At 39.0% G+C, this 23,283-nt stretch overlaps 1 protein-coding gene across 1 annotated transcript in view; it reads left to right on the top strand.

The window, feature by feature from the left end:
• LOC148337336 (CUB and sushi domain-containing protein 1-like) overlaps positions 1–23,283 on the top strand; it is a 377,282-nt gene that overhangs the window by 203,365 nt on the left and 150,634 nt on the right. Inside the window, exons 6-9 of the mRNA XM_088296642.1 lie at positions 7,174–7,368; positions 9,143–9,350; positions 20,882–20,994; positions 22,452–22,529. Coding sequence (XP_088152768.1) covers positions 7,174–7,368; positions 9,143–9,350; positions 20,882–20,994; positions 22,452–22,529 — 594 coding nt within the window. The remainder of the gene's footprint in view (positions 1–7,173; positions 7,369–9,142; positions 9,351–20,881; positions 20,995–22,451; positions 22,530–23,283) is intronic.

The raw sequence follows: 23,283 nt of genomic DNA, 5'->3' as shown, positions 1-23,283 counted from the left end.
GGTGTTCCACAAGGTTCTGTTTTGGGGCCCTTGCTGTTTTCGTTATACTCGCTGCCCCTAGGTTTCTATCTTACGAAAACATGGAATTTGCCTCAGGTCAGCGGACCAAATGCTGCTGGAGGTGCCGAGGACTAAGCGCAGCCCAAATTGGTATCACAACTTTTCTGTTGCCGGTCCTTCCCTATGGAATGATCTTCCGGGAAAATGTGAGGCAAGACCCTCGCTGTGAAATGCGTTACATAAATAAAGTTGTATTATGTAAATATTCAAATATATTTTGATGACAACCGTTATTATGTCAATGCATTGTAAGTAAAAAAAAAAATGTTGGAAAAGCCAAGACACCTTTTGAGTGACTCCATCCAGGAGATGTGCTAAGCCAAACTCCTGACATTGCGTTGAAATATATCCCTTTAAGTATGTCAAAATGATAAATGTACATTAATAAGCTACAATAGCTTGTACACATATTTTTTTAACATCGAAACCAAGAGACAACACCTGCTCCATGTAGCCACTGATTGACTGCCGTCATATTTTCATCCCTTCCCAGAGGAAACATGACTAGCAAATTCATGTCATGTTTTACCCTGACATGTTATATATTCCACGTCTTACTGTTTATGATAACCCACTTATAGGACGTTGCACAAGCAGCATATCACCTGGACAGCTGGTCGAAGCAGTCCATCATAATCTATCAAAACATGTTTAACAACCACTATTAATCAAATGACTGTTAACTGATATGCAGCATCCGTCGCATCCCATTATGCCAATGAGGTGACCTTCTATTGTGATTGAACAGTTTGACATTGTTTAAAAATGTTCTCAACCATAATTATATTAACATATCATACATTTCAATTTAGGCGGTGAGACAAATTTTAATTTCAAGCCCTGATGGCGATCTCTATAATAATTGGATTCCGACAGATTAATAGAATACATGTTTTAGGTGAATTACACTATTAGTTAAACTCACCATGTTCTGCGGTTTGTTATTCTTGCTCCAGATATGTAATGTGCACATGGTGAATCTGTGACCACCGTTAACGATACGGGCACTTTCTATATTTGCGACCCTTAACTCTATAGTCGAGCTGGAAAGGTTGTGCAGAGTTGGTGTTTAACAGACTGTGGCTGCTACAGTGATTACTTTGTTTAGCGGGTGATTGATGAGAAGCACTGCTGGAAATGTCACTTGCCCTGCTAATATATTCCCACCATGGGAACATAGAGAAGCCACGGCTCGGCCATTTTAATACATTTACAGATTTGGGGTAATACAGAAATGTTGCATTTACACGCTGCTCAGGTTACAAGAATAGGCTCTATATATATTTATATATAAAATATTTTTCCAGCCTTGAATAATAAATAAAAATAAAAAAAATAAAATCATAAAAAATAATAATAAAAATAAAAAATGGAAGTGCTGCAAGTTTTTCTTTCTTGCCTAGTCCAAAGTGGCTTATAGACCAGCACCGGTGTTTGGAGACCACCAGATTAGGTTAATACTGGACCACCTTCAGTACAAAAACTGTGATTAAAAAAATAATAATAACTCAGACATGCACAAACCGCAATTCCACTGTATCACATTTTTATTTAAATGGAACAAAAGATTTAACACTAAATAGAGTTGGTAGGGCTCACGCTGTCTTATCACACGTTAGAATTATAAAGCGGCACCTACCCATTTGGTAAACAGTGGTTGTCCAGAGATCCTTTCATGTTTCATGATGTTCCAGCAGGATGAGAAGTCCCAGTGAGGATGTTAATACGTTTACTCCTTGGGAGCGCTATCGATGTTGAGGAGTCCATTTAGCTCTCGGGGCTTTGGCAACTTTCCAACATCTCTGCACACCTATGCGGTGTCAATGGATGATGTCCCCAAAGCCATCTCCGGATGAACTCACTTTCCCGGCAAATACTTGTTGTTAAAAAGATGAGATTGCAGCCAAATTCTTTTTGTCTGCTAGTATTCTGGGGATTCTTGTAGAGTTGCTGAAAGTCACTTTGACTAATTAGCTACTCAAAGTCACAATATCCAACAAGAGAGCTTTTCCAAATATTCTGGTAATTCTGCTATTACAAAGAAAATAATGTTTAGTTGGGATTGAAACTGTCAGAGAGGTATTTCGTTTAAAGTGGACAGATTATGGAAAATTCAATTTGTATTTTGCTACTTTGTTTGTCGATAAAAACGCTGGTCTCCGGAGTGACGGCCCATGCATCGAGCGTGAAATCAAACAGCCAATTAGATATTTTATTATCTGCCTTTTTGGAGAAATCTCCCTTTTGACATCACAACTTTCAAGTGATACTGCGCCTGGTCATGATGGTATGAAAGCCGGAAGCAATAGTCCCAGTTTTGGATATTTGCTGCGCAGGAGGACAAGAAATAGAGAGAGTAAAGTGTTTTTATAGCTTGATGACCCATGACAAAAGCACGTTACCGTCAGGTCATCAAGACACCTGAGAATGGTTTTAAACTACGTGGAACAAAAATGAAAATAATATTTATTATCATACAATCACTGCAAACGATTTAGTCACAAATTGGTAAGCGTAGGAATATGCAAGTCTTTTTTTTCAATTATTTTTGTATTTTTTTTAAATAAATTCACTAGTCAAATAGTTGAATGTACAAAATGAAAAAAAAAAACATAAATTTTAAACTTTATAAGATGCAGATTCTTTTTTTTTTTTTTTTTTAAGAGGGATTTTGTGCTAAACCAGGTAAAAATGGCTGCGATGAAGCTCCAGGAAGGCAAGGTGTTCATCATTCTGAAAGATAAATTGACTCTTACATCTGGTCAAATCCCAGTTTGGGAAAACATGCTCACAGTCTGACATTTGTTCAGGTTCTGCTTGGTGTTCACTTTACAGCCATGGGAAACCAAACATGAACTTTGTGATTTTTTTTTTTTTTGCCAGCAAAGGGAAATGGGGGGTATATTTAATACAACATCTGTTCCAGTTTTAGGCTTATGGCAGGTTACACAGATGTGAGAAGGAACCCTCTTCATTTGCGAGTACCGTACTCAAACAGTCACACTTACTCTACGTCAATCTCCTTCAACATTTGCGTGAAGATTACTGGTTTTGAATGATGTTTAATGCCAAATATCAAATCAGTAGTTTCTGCCATGTAACAAGTCCTTTAGACTTTATTTATAATTTACAGTAAATTATGGAAATTAAACCATTGAATAAATCACCTGTAGTGTTTTTAGCTGAAGTTATGGGAGGATGTGTCATTTGTGCAAAACAGTGTGTTCAAATTAAAAAAAAAAAAAAAAATTTAACGATTGTACAATACAACACAATGTTATTTTGAGTCTTGCACCAACCGTGCATGTCCGGTCATTGCAGGATGCAAAACAGATTTGCGTCCTGAAGCAACCACGCATGGTCGAGAAGCTGAAACATAATTTGGGGTATTTTTTTTCGACCAGTTTTTCAACTGAATAAGGTAGAGAAGCTGCTCAAGGATATACAAAATTTAAAATGTTAAAATGATTTAAAATGATACATGAGCGCTCAGTGTTTGGTGTTAAATAATAACAATAACACAGAGAGAAACCATAACATTCAACAATCTCCTGCAAAAAAATGCTGACTGAGAAATCTTTATTTATTCATAGAACACTACAGGAAGGTTTGATTGAAAGCTTGCATCATTTTTAACAGGTTTTACAAGAGTTCACTCCTGGCCCATGATTTCTGAGAGCAACCCATACTATAACTTGCATCACTTGGTCTAATTGCTTGCATTCACCTTCTCCGCTAATAATTGCAGCAAAATCATGAAAAGGCCGTAATTACCACTCTGCGGCCTCAGTTTGACTGATTTACCCATGTAGAATGGCCTTGGCTTTTGATGTAGACTCAGCGGCAGCGCGGTAACTTAATAAAGGCATCCAGGTCACAGGTTGGCTTTTAACCAGCGGCAACTGCCTCAGTGTTGCCATAAAAGCACATTTTAAAAAAATGTTTGCGTAGCTATTTTTAACATGTGGTTTGCTAATATGCATCACCATATATTCATACTTGGAGAAAGAAAACTGGAGAAGTACTGCAGATGACTGCAGTCTAGCCATTTTTTTTTTGATTTATTTTCTATTTTTATTTATTATTATTAATAATAATAATAATAATAATAATAATAACAATAAAAAAATATTATTATCTTATTATTATATTATTATTATTATTATTATTATTATTATTATTATTATTATTACAAGAGGAGCAGCCAGATCACATTCTAAATGATGAGAAACGTTCCTTATTTCATATATTACAAGTAAAAACTTTTGTTGATTGTATGGGTTGAATTTGAAGTGTGGGGTTATCATTTGCTGTTTATACTTTGACCAAAAAAAATGTTATATGACACTAAGAATAGCATACACATTAAATGAGGTCCCGGACCAGATCTCGCGCCCGGGCCTTGAGTTTGTCACCTGTGATCTAAACGATGATTGTGACTGATGGCACGTCGCTATAACAATGAATTTTCTGTCTACCTTCTAAAACATTCCCCAATTCTTTCAGATGACTACTTCAGACATTAGCCTAAATGAGGGACTACCTTTGTGCAGTGCATTGCCTGAAAAACACAGCAGTCTGGCAAACACAAGGCTGTATGGTAACCCATGTGTGACTAATCACTTGGCCGAGACACATGAGTCCTTTTATTGTCTTGTCCCAGCCTCACTCAGTGCCGTCAGGGCTTTGAGTTTGTTGGGACGAAGCAGGCGCCATGTTTGCACAGGCAATGGTGGCTCAGTTGAGTGTGCATAATGCCACTCAGATGCTTGACTTCATACAATTAAAACGTCAATTAACCTCTCCGAAATGTGGTAGATGCAATGTTGTCTTGGATTTGTGGTTGAAACTTCCTATGATGTGAAATTAGTGGACACGGCACAGAAAAGTGTTGCTAAACGACCCTGCCACATTTGAATGATGAATTTTAAATGATTGTTTATTATTTATCATTTATTATTTTATCTATCTTATTTAATTTATTTGTTATAAAATGAGCAAAAATAAAGCCGTGTGGGCGTGTCCGATGAATGTGCTGAAGCCACAACCTGCTCGGTCAATTGTCAGTCAAACACTACTACAGTGACAGGGAAATTGTAATTGTTTCTTGCATCGTCCTAATTGAGCCACTGAAATATATCCACTCAAAGCCTCCTTGAATGCATCAAACCGGGTCGCCGTGGGACATTCTGAAGTGACCGTGCTAGCGTGAAGCCCCTGCCCAGATGGCGATTTTTTTATCCCCGTTCCTCTTCCGCCTCCTGTTTGTGAGGTACGTGCACCCATGGCTGACAACGAGACACTCGACAGCAGCCACGGCAGCAGACTAGACAAAAGGAAGCTATACTTTGGAGGTCTGGGCACAGCTAGCTACTAGCTGCATGTCGCAGTTGTGCCAGATGACCATTGATGCGAACGGTTGGTCAAGTTATTTTTATAGTGGGGGGGGGGGGGGGGTAGCGCGACTCATGTCAGTTCTCAGTCAGCAATTATTTTTCAAATCTTTACAGAGTCATTAAGCCATGCCGTTATGACCATATAAAACTCACTAAAAGACTAATGGCTTCTTTCTTGTCAACGCTCTGCCCCTCAGGTTTCATGGAAATTACCTTCCGGTGTATTTGCGTAAAAACGGTCATTCACACAACAACTGGTGGCCTCAAATCTTTTGTACGCAATATATTTGTGTATATACTGTAAACATATATTCTGTGTAGTTCTTTTCAATGCGTACTTTTCCATTTGAGCAAAGTCTGATAAAGATGTCTCTTTCCTTATCGCCTCCTTTTCATCTCTGGTCTCTCCTGTTGCTCTCCTCTTCCTCCCTCTTGTCAACTTATCTTGCGCACCATTCGCCCCTCTTTTTCTTCCTGTCCTAGTTCTCAGGGTCTCATGGTGAAGCTTTGTCTAATTACCATGCCAGTGTTTAATTGGAACAGCCTACGCAAACTGATTAAACTGAGAGTATCCCTTAAATATAGACAGACTTTATTTTATACGCTCACACGCGCAGACACACAACACGGCATTTTGGATACACGTTCCGCACTCAACAAGTTAACACGCTCCAGTTGTACAAGCACACATAACGCACTGTGTACACCAGGGTTAGAATCGGTGGATTTTTTCCAGGTTGGTACTTCAGTGACTGTGTTGCTGCCCTCTTTGTGGAGCCGAGGCATGTTGGCTCGAGCCGCAGATTGATTTTTGGCCCAGTTAGACCACAAGCTCCCTGTAGCTGCTGCCACTCTGTCATCCAACAACTGGCGACAACACGTGCTCATTAAGGAGAAATAATTATAACTCATGCTCAAAATCATTTATTATATCATTGTGATTTGAGTTTTTTTTTTTTATTTTGCATTATAACGGTGTAATATTGTGCAATAATTCCAACAAAAGAGCATCAGGAAGGTTGCAAGTGATTAAAATATAAATCTATTTACTCAAATAGTACAACTTCAATACAGTAGATATTGTATCTCACTTTGGTGTTTGCATGCATTTAAAGAATGTGTCCCCCGTCTCTAAAGAGAGACCACCATATTGAATGAATACGAAAGGGTGTATTGTTAAAAATTTTAAATCCGATCCTATTCACATGTTTATGCTGTTTTGCTTTGGCTTTTTTAAAAAATTGTATTTCATACTTGGTAACAGTTAAGAATATGTATGTGTTAAATAGTAGCATTATTATTTTATTTTATTTTTTATCTTCTGCAGTTTTTTTATTTTTTTTTTTTAATGTCTGAATGCTTCCAACCTGTCCAGCTCTCTCGCGAAAGAGATCGGCAATCTCAATGAGGCCACCTGGTTAAACAAAGATTGAACAAACCTTTCAAACTAAATCTAGTTCTTTCTTTAGCGAAGGCCCCCGGTCCTGTTAACCATTCTAGATATGGAACAGCTGACCTTCTTATACCTACATCGATCTAACAGTGCATTAATGAGAATGTGAAGTTTAGAAACATAAACCTCCTTAACCATTTTAAAATTAATCAAATTAAACATTGAGACAAACATTTAGTTCTTCAAAAAAATTTCTAGACATTGAAATGACATCTCACTATCAAATAATATCACTAATCTATTGTTTGTTTTTTTCCGTTTCAGTCCTGCCCAGCCATACATGTGGCACCCCCGGACTCATCCCAAACGGCGTCATCCATGGAGCGCGGTACAACATCGGGGACAAAATCCGTTACAGCTGCGAGTCTGGTTTTGTCCTGGAGGGACATAATATCCTCACGTGTATCGTATCACCAGGCAGCGGTGCGCAGTGGGACTTTCCCTCGCCCTTTTGTAGAGGTAAGTGCACTTTGCCCCCCCCCCATCCTTGACTGAGATAAGCACTTGCGCTGTCTCCCAAAGGAGCTGTCTACCTGCTGGTAATTCATGAGGAAAATATAGCTGCAGAAATAACCCTGAAACTGTATAAAACTAATTGCATGGGTCATGAGAATGGAGAGACCAGATCATGAGGTCACAGGCTGGAGACGGATGAGAAGCTCCTGTGTATTGATTAGCTAATATCACAGTAAGGTCTTGTTTAAACTACATAATGTAAAAAAAAAAAAAAAAAAGCATTCTATGAATCAGATTGGGTCCCGTATCCTGACACAAAACCCCTCTAATGGTCAATTAGTCTGCAAACAAAAAGAAACCTGAGCATGTTTCTGCCCAAGAGACGGCTTGGTTGATTTCAATTAAGTTTGATTTGAAGCTCTGTAGACTAAATGACTTTCAATGAAGTTCATGTGTTTTATTTATCCTGATTTATGTGCTTTTTATGATTCCATTTGTATTATCAGTATAAATATAAAACAGTATGATGATTTTTTTTTAATGTCCACACTTGAGGGTAACAGATATAAATGTATAAAAAACTGTAACTTGCTTAATAATATAGAACAACCTCCATAAAAAAAAAACCATTAATTTAATTTGCAAACTTGTCTGCTATTAATATCAGTGATCTGCACTGACATGAGAAAGAAGCCTCAAATTTATACTCTCTTGACATTCTCATTGAATGCAAACTATAATCCCAATTATAAACATATTCAAATAGTTTTTTAAAATAGTATATAATATTTTAAACATACCAATTTGAGCGTGGTGTGGTGAAAATTCAGGCCGATATTTGGCATTTTGCCGATTATAGGTATCGGCCTTTTTTTTAACTTTCAAGGCCGATAAGTTAAAAACTGGTTTATTCTGGCTGGCTGCAGCATACGTCTCTCTCTCTCTCTGCTGTGCTGGTGGCCCTGCCTGCAGAAGCAGATTGGCCCGCCTACAGCACCATATGATTGGCTCCTTATGCAGTGGGTAGCAGCCAATCAGCACTAAGCTGCCTGTTTGCTTTTTCACCAAGCAAGGTAAGGCAACGGACTTTGCCGAAATTTGAGCCTGCGAGCTCCGTACACTTCTTGTTTCGACTTTTAAAACTAAGTTGTTTATTTTCCAAGATCTAAAAAAGCTTTACCATGTTGCAAATCACTGACGTTGTTTAATAAACATGCGCGTAAAGACATTTAAACTAAGTCACGTTTTGTGGTTTTTATTTTTCGAAATTTTGACCCCATTTTACTCCTTTTTTCAAAAAAATTAATATCGGCTTCAAATATCGGTTAATGTCCTCCATGTCCACCAATAATCGGTATCGGCCCTGTAACAAGCATATCGGTCTATAACTAGTGAAAACACAAGTCAGTAAATTGTGATTCAGTTTTATTACAATAATGCAAACAAATCAATCTGTGGATGCATCACTTCAACTCATGATATTATATAAAAATATATAACTAAAGTACTGACAAACTGAAATTGTTTTTTTTTTTTTTTTTTTAAATTATAACCTTTGTGATTTGACAATGACATCCTACTACACTGCAATCTCAAATTGAATTTGATTACGGTGATTGTTCAGCCCCACTAATAACGTGAAACGATAGAGTAACAGAATGGATCTCCTTTCAATAGCGAGTCAAAATAAACGACAGAAAAGAGAATGCAGTCATGACAGTGTTTGAACGATCCGTCACATCATCTCATTCATTCATTTTCATTTTCCTCTCTCCAGCGGAGGGGGCATGCGGCGGCACGTTGCGAGGCACGGCAGGTTCGATAACCAGCCCCGGCTACCCCGCTGAGTATGACAACAATCTGGACTGCACGTGGTCAATCCTCGCCGAACCTGGGGACACGATAGCGCTTGTCTTCAATGACTTCTTATTGGAAGACAAGTATGACTTCCTGGAAATCAGCGGGACCGAGGCGCCCAGCATATGGTAAGATTTTTATGTATATTTTTATATAGGACAACATCTTATTCATATTTGAAATGCTAGTTTACATAAGTACACCCCTGCTCTTACTTTGTAAATTCAAATTATACTACTTTAGGTATGACAGGGCACGTCATTTTTAGTGACTCGTTTGTGATGTGAATAATACATAAATAGTAATTTTTTGTGCTGTACTGTTTTCCGACATTACATGCTTTGTGCATGTGAAAACACACAACTGGGGTGGACTGGTTCACAAAATCCAACGTTTGGTTCATATCACAGCTTAGTGGTCACAGTTTTTGGTTTGGTTGAGTATACTTCCACTTTTAGGAAATGCTTGTCTTGTTAAAACTGGAAGAATGCGTCGTTGTGATTCTGGCGTCAACAGAGGAGACATTATTAGTTCCAAGCTGCCTTTTATTCATTTGCCAAAGAAAGTCATCTCTAAACAAATGCTAAAAACAAATGTTTTTTCATTGTCACTAAAATGCATGGGGATCTTTTCTGAATACTAAGCACAAAAACTCGAATAAAAGGAAAAATGGCTCTTAAAGCGCTGACCTTGAATCCGTGCACACATAACAATTGACTTTTTCAACCACATATCAACTAATTAAAGTGAAGCACGATTTTGAAGAAAAAGCACAACGCAGCACCTATATATATATATATATATATATATATATATATATATATCCCAGAGATATATTTTAGGTGAGAGTTTTTCACAATGGCTGAAGGAGGGAAAAGTGTGGATTTGATTTTAGATATATTTGCAAGGCCATTTTGAAGATAGACCCTTCAAAAAAAAAAGCTCTCTTGTGAGCTGAGGTGAGTGTGTCTGTATTTTATTTCTCCAGCCGTGCCGTCATAAATGATGGTGTTATTTATTCAAGTTGGGCCAAGTAGAACTTCACTGAAGGCCTACGTGTGAAATGCACATCCCGCCACTGCTTTCAAGTCATTTCTTTTTTGCACATGATTCTGCTAAATGGGAGGATGAAAGAATCCTTTTTCATTCCTATACTCTTTACAGTGTTTATGTTTCCAAATTGGAAATTTGTTCCAACAGCGTGTTTCCCTAATTTAGTACACTGTTGGAATTCATACCTTTATCTTCACTAAAGACGTAATGCATTTGAGCAGATCGTGCCGCTCCATTAAGTTGCTGAGAAAATATAGAAAGGCTTACCAAAGTAGAGTGTCCATCATGTCAACAACAAAGAGACCCGTTTTGTGTTCAGAAAATAACATCAGTAATCTTGATGGTGCATTTCGGCTTTATTGAGACCGATTTCAGAGTTTGTTCATAAATCGTCAATTGATTGAGGAAATGTTGAAAGGCCGCCATTCCAGAGGGACCTCATTAGCTTTTTGTGACACCACGTTTTCCTCTCCTTCTTCCCGTAAGACAAACGACTTTGTGTTCAGCTGATAAAAATAAATTGCTTTCATGAGAACATTGATTATATCAGTTAAGAAATCTCACAATAACTCTTCTCCGACATTTATTCTGAAAACTCAGTAATCCTCCGGAATACAATCATTCATCCGAGGCTTATGTTCCTATTTCAGCGGCGTCCTCACAGCTGAGCAAGGTGACATGGCATTTGGTCTTGTTCCGTAAATATGAATATCAGTGAGAGCAGGTGTTCGCATGCAAAGGGCAGAGAGGGTTATTCCACTGCGACTGTATTGGACTTGTCTTTATTTATCCATCACCAACTTCATCGTCTCTTGATCAAGAACAATGTCGTCTGCTGAAGAAGAAATCTCGATTGTGTGCGTGTGTGCGGTGAGATTGGAATTGATTTGGTGGACAGATAAATGAGCGGAATGAAAGGGGACTCGAGAGGATGGTGCTCGGCAGAAACAAAAGGATGGGCGAATAATTGCGTGTTTAGTCCTGTCGCCAGTTGAGCAGTTACACATCAAGCGTGGCGTTCTCATGAAACCGTTTATGTGTATGTCTGCATGTCGGTGTCAGGTCTTAAGTGGCCTGCTGACAGCTTGAGCTGTTGCTCGTTGTCCCCAGGCGCTGACAGATAGCGCACACGCGTATGCACGCATATACTCGCCTGCCTTATCTGCGAAAGCTTACATTCAAAGACCACAATCGCACAATCCTCTGCAGTGCCGGATTTGGACGGTTGTCGGAGTGCGGGCAATTGAAGGCACAGTTGGTAACGAAAAACTTTTAAATTTATTTTTGAAAAGACCAATATGCAATTCTGCCATGTTTGGAGGTCCAGATTAGGTTTGAAAGACGAGTGGAATGAATTTTTTTTTTATTATTATTTTTTTTTTTATTATTATTATTTGGAATTATCTCATCAGTCCGGAGCCCCTAAAGTGACCTGGGAAAAAAAAGAAATGTTTCTTATCTTAACCTTCTTGACCTGACGAGAAAGTTTCTCTTCAGGACAGCAAAGTTTCCCGTTAGGTGAAAATATAACCGAAGTCATTTTCACACAAAAACACAAACCAAAATGGCGCTACAGTGTCTCTCATGCAGGCGTACTAATTTTTCGCCCAAATCAGAAACGGTCTCATCCTAATGAGAATGTTATCTCGTCAGGAAGATAAAGTTTCTCGTTAAGAAGAGAAACAAATTAAGATTTTTTTTCTCTTATAAAATTTCCAATCTCATTCGATGTGCTAACAGGACAGCTTAAAGTTTGGCAGGCTTCTCGAGAAACTACGGATGCAGTGGTCAAGACATGACACAATGACAAAGTGGCTGCCATAAACAACGACGGTCTATACTGCGTAAATGTGGTGGACTTTTTGAAATAAAAATGAGACTGTTTCACTTGATGACAGAATAGTTGACAACTTGACTTCCTTGACCCAAATCAGCTTTGAGTTGGTCCCACATTGACCTCAAGGCTCGCAATCCTACATATTTCACGTAATACCATGGCAACAATATCCAATGTATTTTATGTCTATGTTACTTACTTGAAAGTACGCAACTAAAAGGAGAATTTTGTAAATTGAGTTATTTACTGTCTGTAACAAACAATTTCCAACAATGCTGAGTGTTAAAGCTTAGATGCCGTCACTGAAGTGTTTATCGCAAACACGGATGAAAGGAGATTAGCTGTTGTTATTCAAAATTGATGTCGGTAAACTGTGTCCTCCCATATTTATTGTTGCGGCCAAACATTGCACAGTAATTCACCATTTTTTTTAAAGTTGGCTATCAAATGTATTTATTTCGAATACTCTAAAGCAGGGGTGGGTAAACCTTTTGATTGGCGGGCCACAATGGGTTCTAAAATTTGACAGAGGGGCCGGAACAGGAGCAGATGGATGGAGTGTTTTGGTAACCTCACCTCATCGGAGAAAAAAAAAAAAAAAAAACATTTCATTTTAAACGAAAGTGAACAAAAGCATTACAACAATATATTTGTCGTTGAAAAACCACAGTATTTAGAAAATAAAACATTAACAAGGTTTATTCATTTAATTTTTTACAAGTTCGGCGGGCCGGATTCAAACGTTTAACGGGCCGCATGTGGCCCCCGGGCCGTAGTTTGCCCACCCCTGCTCTAAAAGCACCTGAACAAATAAGTCCAGAGGTGTGTGACGTCACGGGAAAACTGTCGGTGGTGGTGTTACGATGAAAGAAGGTTTAGAAAAAAAAAATATCCAAAAATACCACATCAAACCGGTAATGTTTATTTTGCAACTCTCCAGCATGAATAAGTCATGTTATCAATATTGCGATGTCGTTCAGCTTGTTCACGAACGTGCATGAGGTGTGTGCCTTTGGTCAGAGACATGAGAGGGTGAGTGTGGAGAGGCTACACTCCAATTTTGCTCGTAATTTAAGAACTGCAAACTCAACCGATTATTCACAGTAATTTGGTGAAAGTGTGAAGCTACTGACTCCTTCACGACGGTTTATTTGATTGCTCTTAAATTCCTACAGCATATTTAAGACAAGTGTGTCACCTGAAAAAAAAAAGCTTTTGAGTTTAATCATGGATGTACAGTGGATATTAAAAGTCTACACACCCCTGGATGCCAGCGCTTACTAGAATTGCCAATTGACTGTTGGTCACAGCGTTTTGGAGTATAAAACAATTAACGTTTGTGAATCCATCTGCAAGGAAAAACACAATTCACTAGCAAAAAAAAAAAACGTCTTCAGTAAGCTTCTGCATGGTCCCAGGTAACAGGTATTTGGGATTAAGACGTGACTGACTGCTTCACTGAAGGATGTGGGCAGGTCATTGTGAAGATGATTGACACGTGACAGGACCACTGTGACGGTTGGTTCCTGTTTACCGTGTGCTTTTTTCTGATTGGTTGTCCCAAAAGCAATTTCCTGTTCCATGTTTCTGTCGACTAGCTGGCAGGTTCAATGTCACGTTGACTGGCTGTCACACATGCACACTCATCCAATGTTACACACAAACTCCCACACATGCAATCAGGCACACACACACAGATAGTTGGACTGGGACCATTTTGTTTATTTATTAATTTTTTTGGGCCAACTGGTCAAATTGAATTGTTTGTTTCATGATTGTCATCATGAAATTATGGTGATATCGTGACAATCTGTTTGCTTTTTTATTTTCATCCTATCTGTGTTGGGCATACCTGGCTTTTAGATATTCTTTTTTTTACCAAAATAAATATAGCAGCATTTTTATCCCCTAAAAATGTTCAATGAAACCCCCAGTATGTTTTCAGATAATAAATCATTGGCTTCATGTAAATTCCATGAGACCGTATCATTTCAAATGCAACGCTACCAAATTGAATTTTTCATTTTTCATCATAGAGCACTGATGACTTTGTGGCATCGTAGGTACACTGGGGGGAAAAAAACAACAACTTTTAAGGGAAGAAAAGTTCTACATACACATGTATTCCTTCCAGTTATGCTCTTCCTGTCATTTTCTCTTGCCTTTGGCTGATAATTGGAATTTTCTATTGTGCACGTGTACTGTGATTCAAGTTCTGAATTTGTATACACATAGAAATAATTTTCATGCGGGCAAAATTGGGATCAATAGTACTCCATTTGAAAGTTGTCTTACCAACACTATGAAGACTTAGACCAAACAAAAATAACAATGTCAGCAGCTCATTTAATGTTTTTTTTTTCTGCGTCATAAGAGTGACTTAAAATGCATTTATTTTCCCATTTAGTAACTTTTACAAATATTTTACATGATTCCAAAGTCATAATGACAAATATTGATCCAAATGCATTGAAGGTCAAAATTTTTAAATTTTCCTGCACAATCCTTTTTTCATCTTCCGTTCCTCCTCTGCCACCTCACCCCAAGCCGTTTGCATTGCTACTTTATTCAACGAACTGGATGAAGCAATTAATCACATTTTGTTCCCTGCTGTCCACTTCATTTCTCACACTTATTTCACCAAAGTTACCAGAACTAAAAACCTCCATAATTTGCCATAATCTCCTGTAAAATCACTGAGATAGCCAACCATTTGAATATGCAGCAGTTTGTAATACTCATTTTGAAAGGCTGATGGGCTCTCTAAATGTTCACATTAAATGAACCCTTTCCATTTCCGTCTACTCCAGACTTTAACCTAATTTAAAAACCCTGGTTGCCAATTTTGTTAATAAGGTCACTGCTGATAATATGATGAAACTATTATCCATAATATATTCCAGTCCGGCAAATCCCTATTTTAAAGTCTGCATTTAATTAATTAATTTTTTTTTTTTTAACTCTGGTTACTTTGTTATTGTGCCTTTAATTTTGATGGGAAAGCAACAATAAATATAAGTCTATTTCGAACAAATAATTGTGAAAACAGTAAAGTGGTAGTAAGTTGGAATTAAAATTCAAGTCATTTTTTGAGCCCAGACATGCTAATTCTCATAACACACGCAGATTGTGGGTTAATGAATCAACAATACCGCATCATCTGCAAACAGAAGAAATACCAAGTGAGTATCCCTGTAGATTGCCCATCTTTGTTAATAACAAACAGCAGAAAGTCACGCACACCCCTATCAGCGCCCGCTTCCCTGCTTCAGCCAACTTGATTGCTGTGAGACCTCTTACTCCCTCAGAGAGAAGTGCAGAAACATTCGACAGCCGCGCAAAACACAACCAGAGACTTGGAAAGTATCGGGACACCTTTTAAAGTGGATCAAATTCACATCTGTGAGGTTCATCAAGAGCGAGAATCCCATTATAGAACCGCAAACGTGGTGTACGTCCTCATGGGAAACAAATTTTTACATTTGAAACTTGGAAACTTGGTCTATCCTGATGCATAACCTCTAATGTCACAATGGTAGAAATTTTCTACGGTGAAACTTGTCAGGCTCGCTGGTGGGCAGGTGGCCAGCCCAGGTGACATTTGACGAGATGACTTGGCGCAGCCTGGACTGGTCACCAGTACAAGTTTGATTCTGATCGAATGGCCATGATGTGGGGTTCCTCAAGGGTCAATCCTTGGACCCCTTTTGTCCAGTCTGTACCTTTGTGTCAAATCCTTCAGAACGCCAGTGTTGGTTGTCATGGCTACACGGATGACACACAGCAAGTTTTATCAATGTGCCCAAATGGCAGCAGTTCAATTAATTTGTGTTGTGTCACTGTCTCGAACAAATAGCTGGATGAGCCAAAATCTACTTCACAAAACACATGGAATTGTTTTAGTCAATAAAGAAAAGAGGATTGCTTTAAAAAAAAAAACACCTGTCGTCACTGCGCTTTGTTTATGATTAAATTCGTAGAAATGTTCAGACTCAAGTTGAGCACATACACAAAGTCATCGTCTTATTCAAGACGCGTGCGTACCAGCCCATATTTTTCGCACAACAGGTTCAATACTTTGATTCATCCGCCATTTTTTTAATTTTAGTAATTTCACAAACCTACTGTATTTTTTTTTACTTTACTTTAAAATGGCTTTAAATATTGTGTAAATACGTACATATGTTATTTTAGCAATTTTGGTGAGATGCTTTTGTTTTCTCCGCTTTTCTTCTGAATGTTGCTGGCATTTGTGTTTGCAAATGATTTTAGGTGTTGTGTGTATGAAATGTGCTACAACTTCCCTTGCCCGTTACCTCACATTCTCCTTTTTGTAAGCGACTTACACTGAGCGTTTTCTGTTGACCATTCTTTAGCGCCGTTATCTCATCCATCATTTTTTGATACACCACTTTACTGACCCTAACTCTAACCCTTATATATCTAACTCCCTGCTCTTGCCTGTGCTCGTTCAGGAGCGAGCCTTTTGTGTGTAAGGCCACCTCTTCCCATTATGCTGGTGCTAAGGACGTTTACAGTGGATGAGCAGAACACTTGCCCGTACATGTATTCGATGAAAACTTCAGATTTCAAGCGTTTCGCCAATGTCAAAGCCATTTAAAACAAAGTCTGGACCGTCGTTGAACTCATTGCTCTGCTCTGTCATTGGTTAAATGCTCGTCACATTTTTTTTGGACACGTCAACCAGTTTCTCCAATTCTTTGTTGGACGTTTTTTGTAAAAAAATATGTTGTGTGCATTCAGGGTATTCCACTCATCCTGAAAAGTTGACATGGTGCCTTCAGTCCCTATTTGGTCAGCTTTTCTTCTCTAGTGCATTCTGTGATCCACAAAAAGTACATTGTGTTGCTGTCTATGTTTTCTCCAACATTTTTGACTTGTATGCAACAAATGTCTTTACCGTACTACTTATCCCTCTCCAGTGGCTCAACTCACCACACTTTCAATGATTGCGATAACCTCACCAAAAAAAGTTAACTGTGGCCAAAACAACAGTAGCTCAAAGATATTACGATACTTTTCTAATTAGTTTAGCACTAGTGAAGCCATTTGACTAGAGTGGTAGCTATGTAATTAACCTTGTTTCCACCTGTCTCTTCTCTCCTCGCCCCTTCCGTAGTTCCCCCCACATCGCCTCCCCATCCTCTGTGTTTTTATACTTGCTCTCTTATTTGTTAAGTCCAGACTCATTTACACCTCACAGCCACTGTAACCTCCCTCCTGAGGTTACTCCTCCCAACATCTCTCTCTCTCTCTCTCTCGCTCTCTGTCACTGATTTGTGTGGATTTCCACCCCCTCAAGCTCACAATCTCTCCTCATATGCTCCTCGTCTGCCTCTGCCTTTTTTAAAAATTTGGCCCCTGACATTTATTCCTGTTTTCCTACAACCTGCGTTATCGCTTCCGCTTCAGACAGATCTGCATGTCATTAGCTCGCTCTGCCTGCTTCTCTCTCTTCCTCCTCCACCATCCATCTGTGGTCACCTCTCATTTGCAACTTCTTCTCAGTCCTCCTCCTTTCCTGACCTCTTCTCGCTTCCTCATTCCAGTGTCAGGCGGCTGGCCAGTCCAAATGAATAATGGAGCAGATGCAGAATATCTCACCCCCGTTTATCCTTCATTTTCTGTCTTCATGAAAAGCTTTGCTCTTCAATGCGTATCATGTTGTTTGTTAGTGATTTAGTTACCGTATTTAGTAACAATGCCAAGTTTACACATTGTAGCACATGTTGTCATTTAACAACTCACATCCACAAACAACTCCCTGATATCATGATGATGGTGGAAGCTGTCATGCAAAATTCCTACCAATAGCTTAGTATCTTTTCCAAGGTCACTTTGACATGGTCTGCGGTGTAGGTGGCGAGCTTGAGATCCGGAGATGGCATCGTACCCCGGCCCAGCATTTAAATTCTGAGGTTCCATTGTGCAAATGTCTCTCGTAGACAGTGACAATCCGCCACCAGAAGCTTCTCCAGTTATCACAAAAACACTTTGTCAGATGTCACATTATATTTGACGTTGTAATTCTTGTGTATTCTTTGGAGAAACAGTTGTCAGATTCATTACTGTTTTCTTTAGACTTCACTTTTCTAATGAATGAAATGAGAAGCTCTCGGATGAGAAAAGTCACACTCTCCTAGAAGTATTGCTTCTTAACTTTGCTGGGTAATTTAAGATGGTGTTAAAACAAAAAGGCCTATAAGAATTGCGTTTATACTTGTTCAAAGCAAAGAGGACGTTGATCTGAAACTAAGCAAACATTGATGGAAATTCAAAGGAAACATCATCCTTCCATCTATAGTTCCATCTGCTTGACGAATCCAGAAACGGAAACACCGCTCGGGTTCTGATACGGGGAGGCTATTCCTCCAAATCATGCCCTGTCAATTCTCACTGTCATTGCCCAAGAGGGGCATTGAATTCCTCCAGCAAAATGAGGGAGTCACCAGCGGGAGCGCTCTCCGGCACCGTTACTCCAAAAAGGGTAGGTTCTCCGAATTGCTATTTGGTGCAAGGACACAAAAGTCAGTCAGACCCCAAGAGGGCAAGAAGTGGTTCGACATGAGTGGCAGAGTCCAACCCCGCCGAAGAGGCCTGGTACCAGAGCCCAAGTTTCTTATGGAGGTGAACCTGACTACTGCATGTCCAGTCGGAACTTCTGGACCTCACAGACCAGATCAGACTTCTTTCCTGCCAGAGAGTTGATGTCATACGCCCCTAGAGCCAGCTTCTGGAACTCTGGATCAGTCCGCTGAGGTCCCTCTCTTTGGCCACTGCCCAGGTCACACTGCACCCGACCCCGTTGTCCCCCTCCCACAGGTAGTGAGCCAATTGGAAGGAGTTCCAGCCTCTTCGAAATATACCCAGCCGGGCCACCAGCTGCTTCCCAACGAGCCCAACTTCCAGTCCTGGCTCCAGAGCGGGGTACCAGTGACCCGCGTCTGAGTGAAGGAAACCAAGTCATGCTTTGTTTGGTCCCTCACCTTGAACTTGCTTCCTGTGGGTGAACCCACCAAGGTCATAAAGCGCCTGGCAAATTAGCTCCTCGAACTACTGGGACACACTAACCCCTCTATCACGATAAAGTTTCGACTCCAGGAGGGGGTAATGAAAACTCCACTTTCATAACACACTCATAGGTCACATGATGCATATTTTTTTTTTCGATATCTCATGCGGAAATAAAAGTATGAGTGTGCATTGCCCTATTTAATGACTTTATCATCTGACCTCTACAACTGGACATTTTTACATTCATGATTAGCAGGTTGGCTCATGGCATCAAACTGTTGACACAAATAAGCTTACAGAGGAACCCCCGCAGAGCGCCAGCTGCTTGATTTCACAATTCATAGTATTATTTGGAGAAACATTCTGGTGTGGAAAAAAATGTATACTGAACTATTCACATTTCATCTCAGCAGGTGTACAACAACTAATGATTTACACATCAAACACTCGGATAATGTCACAGGCACAACAGCGGCTGATGGAGTTTTCTCTGGGGTGGCTGTGTGTGTGTGTGTGAATATATAGATAGATAGATGGATAGATAGCTTCTCCGTCGGCTTCCACTGGAAGAACCGCTTTTTCGACACTCCTTATGCATTTTTCATTGCTTCCCTCAAAATTTTGCGTAAAGACCCTAAAAATGGGGGCTCATATCTTAGCTGATAAAGCGTGCTTATTGACTCAAGAGATAACACATTTTTTGGTGCCATTGTGTAACTGCTGCCTTTCGGCTTACACGCAGTGGCAGCACGATGCTTTCCTTTTCACACTTGATATGCCAGATTTTCTTGAGCTGTCTTTTTCATTCCTTTTGTTTTGCTCCCGATAACCTTCCCAAGTAGGCATCTGTTATGATAAGCCCTCAATAAAGTTATTTTAATATTTTCAAACAACCTTTTATTTCTGCCCTGTTCCTTATCTGCACGTTTCTCTTCTTCATCGCCGTCTGCATCTACCTGTGATATTATTAAAGGTCAGTTAAAGTGACTCATATTGCTCAAGGGAGGGTAGTAGACCACTGAATTTCAGCAAGCATGCAGTCTATAAATCACTTTGTATTTTTTTGACTCACTGCACCTCTTCCTTTGCCTCATTTTTGTGTCTTTTCTTCCTTCCCGGCCTTGTGTTGTCTTTGGTAAGGAAATGCGAGAGGAGCTGAAGCTGATGTAAGACTTACCATCGGCAACCAACACAGTCTCAGCGGTGTTGCTTTGGAAACTGTTTTGATGGATGGGAACTTTGATTACTTTTTACGACTTAGTATTTCACTACTTATATTTTCCTATTATTTTCCAACTCTGCCAGCATTGCAGTGCAGCAGATAATCATCATCAATTCTGACACTGTCGGAGTTGTCGTCTTTTAAAAACTTATTATTTTGGTTGTAGTTTGCAGGGGTGTAGAACCATACTGCGATCCGCTTCTATTTTTAAATGGTGTGTATAATAATAGGGACCATTACGCTATATTACAAGTTGCGGCTAATTGTTTTGCTTCTCACTTCGCAACTTCCATTTCAGGTTTCAGTTTATCATGCAAGTCTATAAAAGATGCCTCCTTAGGGCTGCAGCTCCTAATAGAAAATTGTTCTGCAAGCCATTCCGAATACTGTATTTTATTTATTTTTTTTACTTGATCTAGTCATAAAAAAAAAAAAAAACTTGTGGAAATAAATTTCAAGATCATATCTAAAAAAATGAAACTAAAAACTAATTTGCATTTGTTTACTTTCAGGTTAACTGGTACTACCCTGCCCTCGCCAGTTATATCAAGCAAGAACTGGTTGCGGATACACTTCACCTCAGACAGCAACCACAGAAGGAAAGGATTTAGTGCTCAGTATCAAGGTATGTTCAACATCGACTCTACTACCTTTTATCGTATATACGGATGAGAATAGAAAGCCATTAAAATACATGTATGTGTTTTATCTTCATTTAAGGTACTATTTTGTATCATAATTATTTATTTGAAAAAAAAAAAACTTAAAGTGATCCACATCCTTGTTTAAAAGACTCAAGGCATTCACAAGGAAAAAAAAAACACTCCACCAAATGAGACTAATCTTGCCTGTAATTTGTTCACTTTAATGGCAGAAGACAGTCAGGTGACCTCGACAGTGCAGGCTGCATTCTCTGCTTAGAATGTGGTCACACTTTATGGACCACCTGATGGAGATGCATGTTTACCATGCATAATAATGCGAAACAGACAATATATTGCATGACCTCACATTAAAGCGGGGGGGGGGGTGTCACCCTTATAGTCACACACGAAAACATGTACAATACATAATCATAATCATATGCTTGGGTTAGTCTGCTTGCATTTCAGTTCAAATTTATTGGAGTTCACTCCACTGACAGGAGCCTGAAATGACAGTGTTGCGCTTGCTTCAATTTGCACTTATTGAGTGCTCGCATGGACATCATTTGCATATTATAGTACATCCGAATGGATGCGTGTTTTATTTTCAATTTTGCCATTCCCTACAATTGGCCTACACCACTATATTCATGTTTTTTTTAATTTCTCTGTTTTCTATCTTCTTTCTCTAAGTATGAAAGATGGAATTGCTTTTATACATTACTTGTTCTCAGTGGAATGCATCCTATTTGCACCGCAGATATTTGTTTGATGACCCCCGCCCCTGTAAAGCAGTTAAAATGATATAAATGGGATCAATTTCAATACTGATCTTCTCCTTTTCTCTTTTACTCCTAATTTATTTCAACTTGTCCTTTAATCGCAACTCCTTTCCGATGTCATAATTCCCCCCTTGTTTTATACACTAGACGATAAATTAGCTACAGCTGCACACCGAAAACAAGAGCTGTAGAAAGAAATTGAGCCCCTTACAACGTTAATACTGCTCACTTTGTAATGTAGAAATTTTCACATTTATTTTGTGTCTTGCTCTAATATGGATGTTTACTGAAGAATGTTGAGATTTTTATCATTTACATATTTTGACTTCTCTGTTTAACAAGGATGGCCGAGTGGTCTAAGGCGCCGCGTTCAGGACCCAGTCTCCCCAGGAGGCCTGGGTTCGAATCTCGAATTTCCCCATTGTGGGACTAATAAAGGCAATATTATTATTAAAAACAATTAGCATAGTTATCTTGTCAATAGTTGAATTTTTGATAAAGCTCTTGTATCGCTTCTTATGAGATTGTGCCGGCACACTTTTGATAGGCTCTGTAGTTCATGAGCAAAAAAAAAAAAAAACAAGTTTTCCTTTTTTTTTCTTAAAATAATCCATTCTCTCAAATAAAATGAGCTCCATCCTCTCTCATTCCTCCAGTGAAGAAAGCAATAGAGTTGAAGTCCAGAGGAGTGAAGATGATGCCCAATAAAGACTCCAGTCACAAAAATGCAGTCTGTAAGTATCAACACACACACACACACACATAAAGAATATTGTGTTACAAATACTATCAATGATATGACAAATGTGCGGTTCTTCTTGTCTTCTGATAAGGCACATTAACAGCATTTGAATGCATATATTCCGCCAGGCAAAACAAGCTGTGTTAGATCGATGAAAGTGTCTACTGGTTGGAAATGTTTCCCTTGTTTCCTTCCCACAACCAGTATGGAATATATTAATAGAATTTTTTTTTTGACATACCATTTGATACCAAATTGCGGCTTATTTACACACCAAGCAGTTGCAACATAATGGAGCTGTTTCCCTTTAAGCCAGTGAAAGGAAGTCCAATACCGCCTCTCCCCAAGTTGCATTTATGGTCTCTATTACCTCCTGGGGGAAATATCAGCCCTCAGCCTGCTCCACAATGTTCACCAGCTTGTCCATAAATAAGTTTTTTTGCCATTTGGTGCTTTGCAGGTGGTGCAAAGTGGGGTTTTTAAGGACTTTTTCTGGGGAAGCGAGCTGGATGCTGTTTGTGATAACGACCCAATGGTAGCAGGACAGACTAGCAAAACAGCTAAGTCAGAGTAAAAAAAAAAAGAGAAATAAGTGCTTCACATTTCTTCATCCAACTTTAAAACCACTAGTTTTATCGTGCCCTGGGTTTCAATCCACGAATCATCAAGTAGAGCTACAAAATCTGTATTTAAAAAAAAAAAACTGTTGAATGTTTAATAATGTCTATAGTAGTGTTTATATGTGT

The sequence above is a fragment of the Idiotropiscis lumnitzeri genome, chromosome 5 (assembly GCF_059441095.1).
Source record: "Idiotropiscis lumnitzeri isolate Australia: NSW breed Sydney's pygmy pipehorse chromosome 5, RoL_Ilum_1.0, whole genome shotgun sequence".
Taxonomy (NCBI): domain Eukaryota; kingdom Metazoa; phylum Chordata; class Actinopteri; order Syngnathiformes; family Syngnathidae; genus Idiotropiscis; species Idiotropiscis lumnitzeri.
Note: the sequence above shows the minus strand (reverse complement) of the source record. Positions and strands in the feature narration are given on the sequence as shown.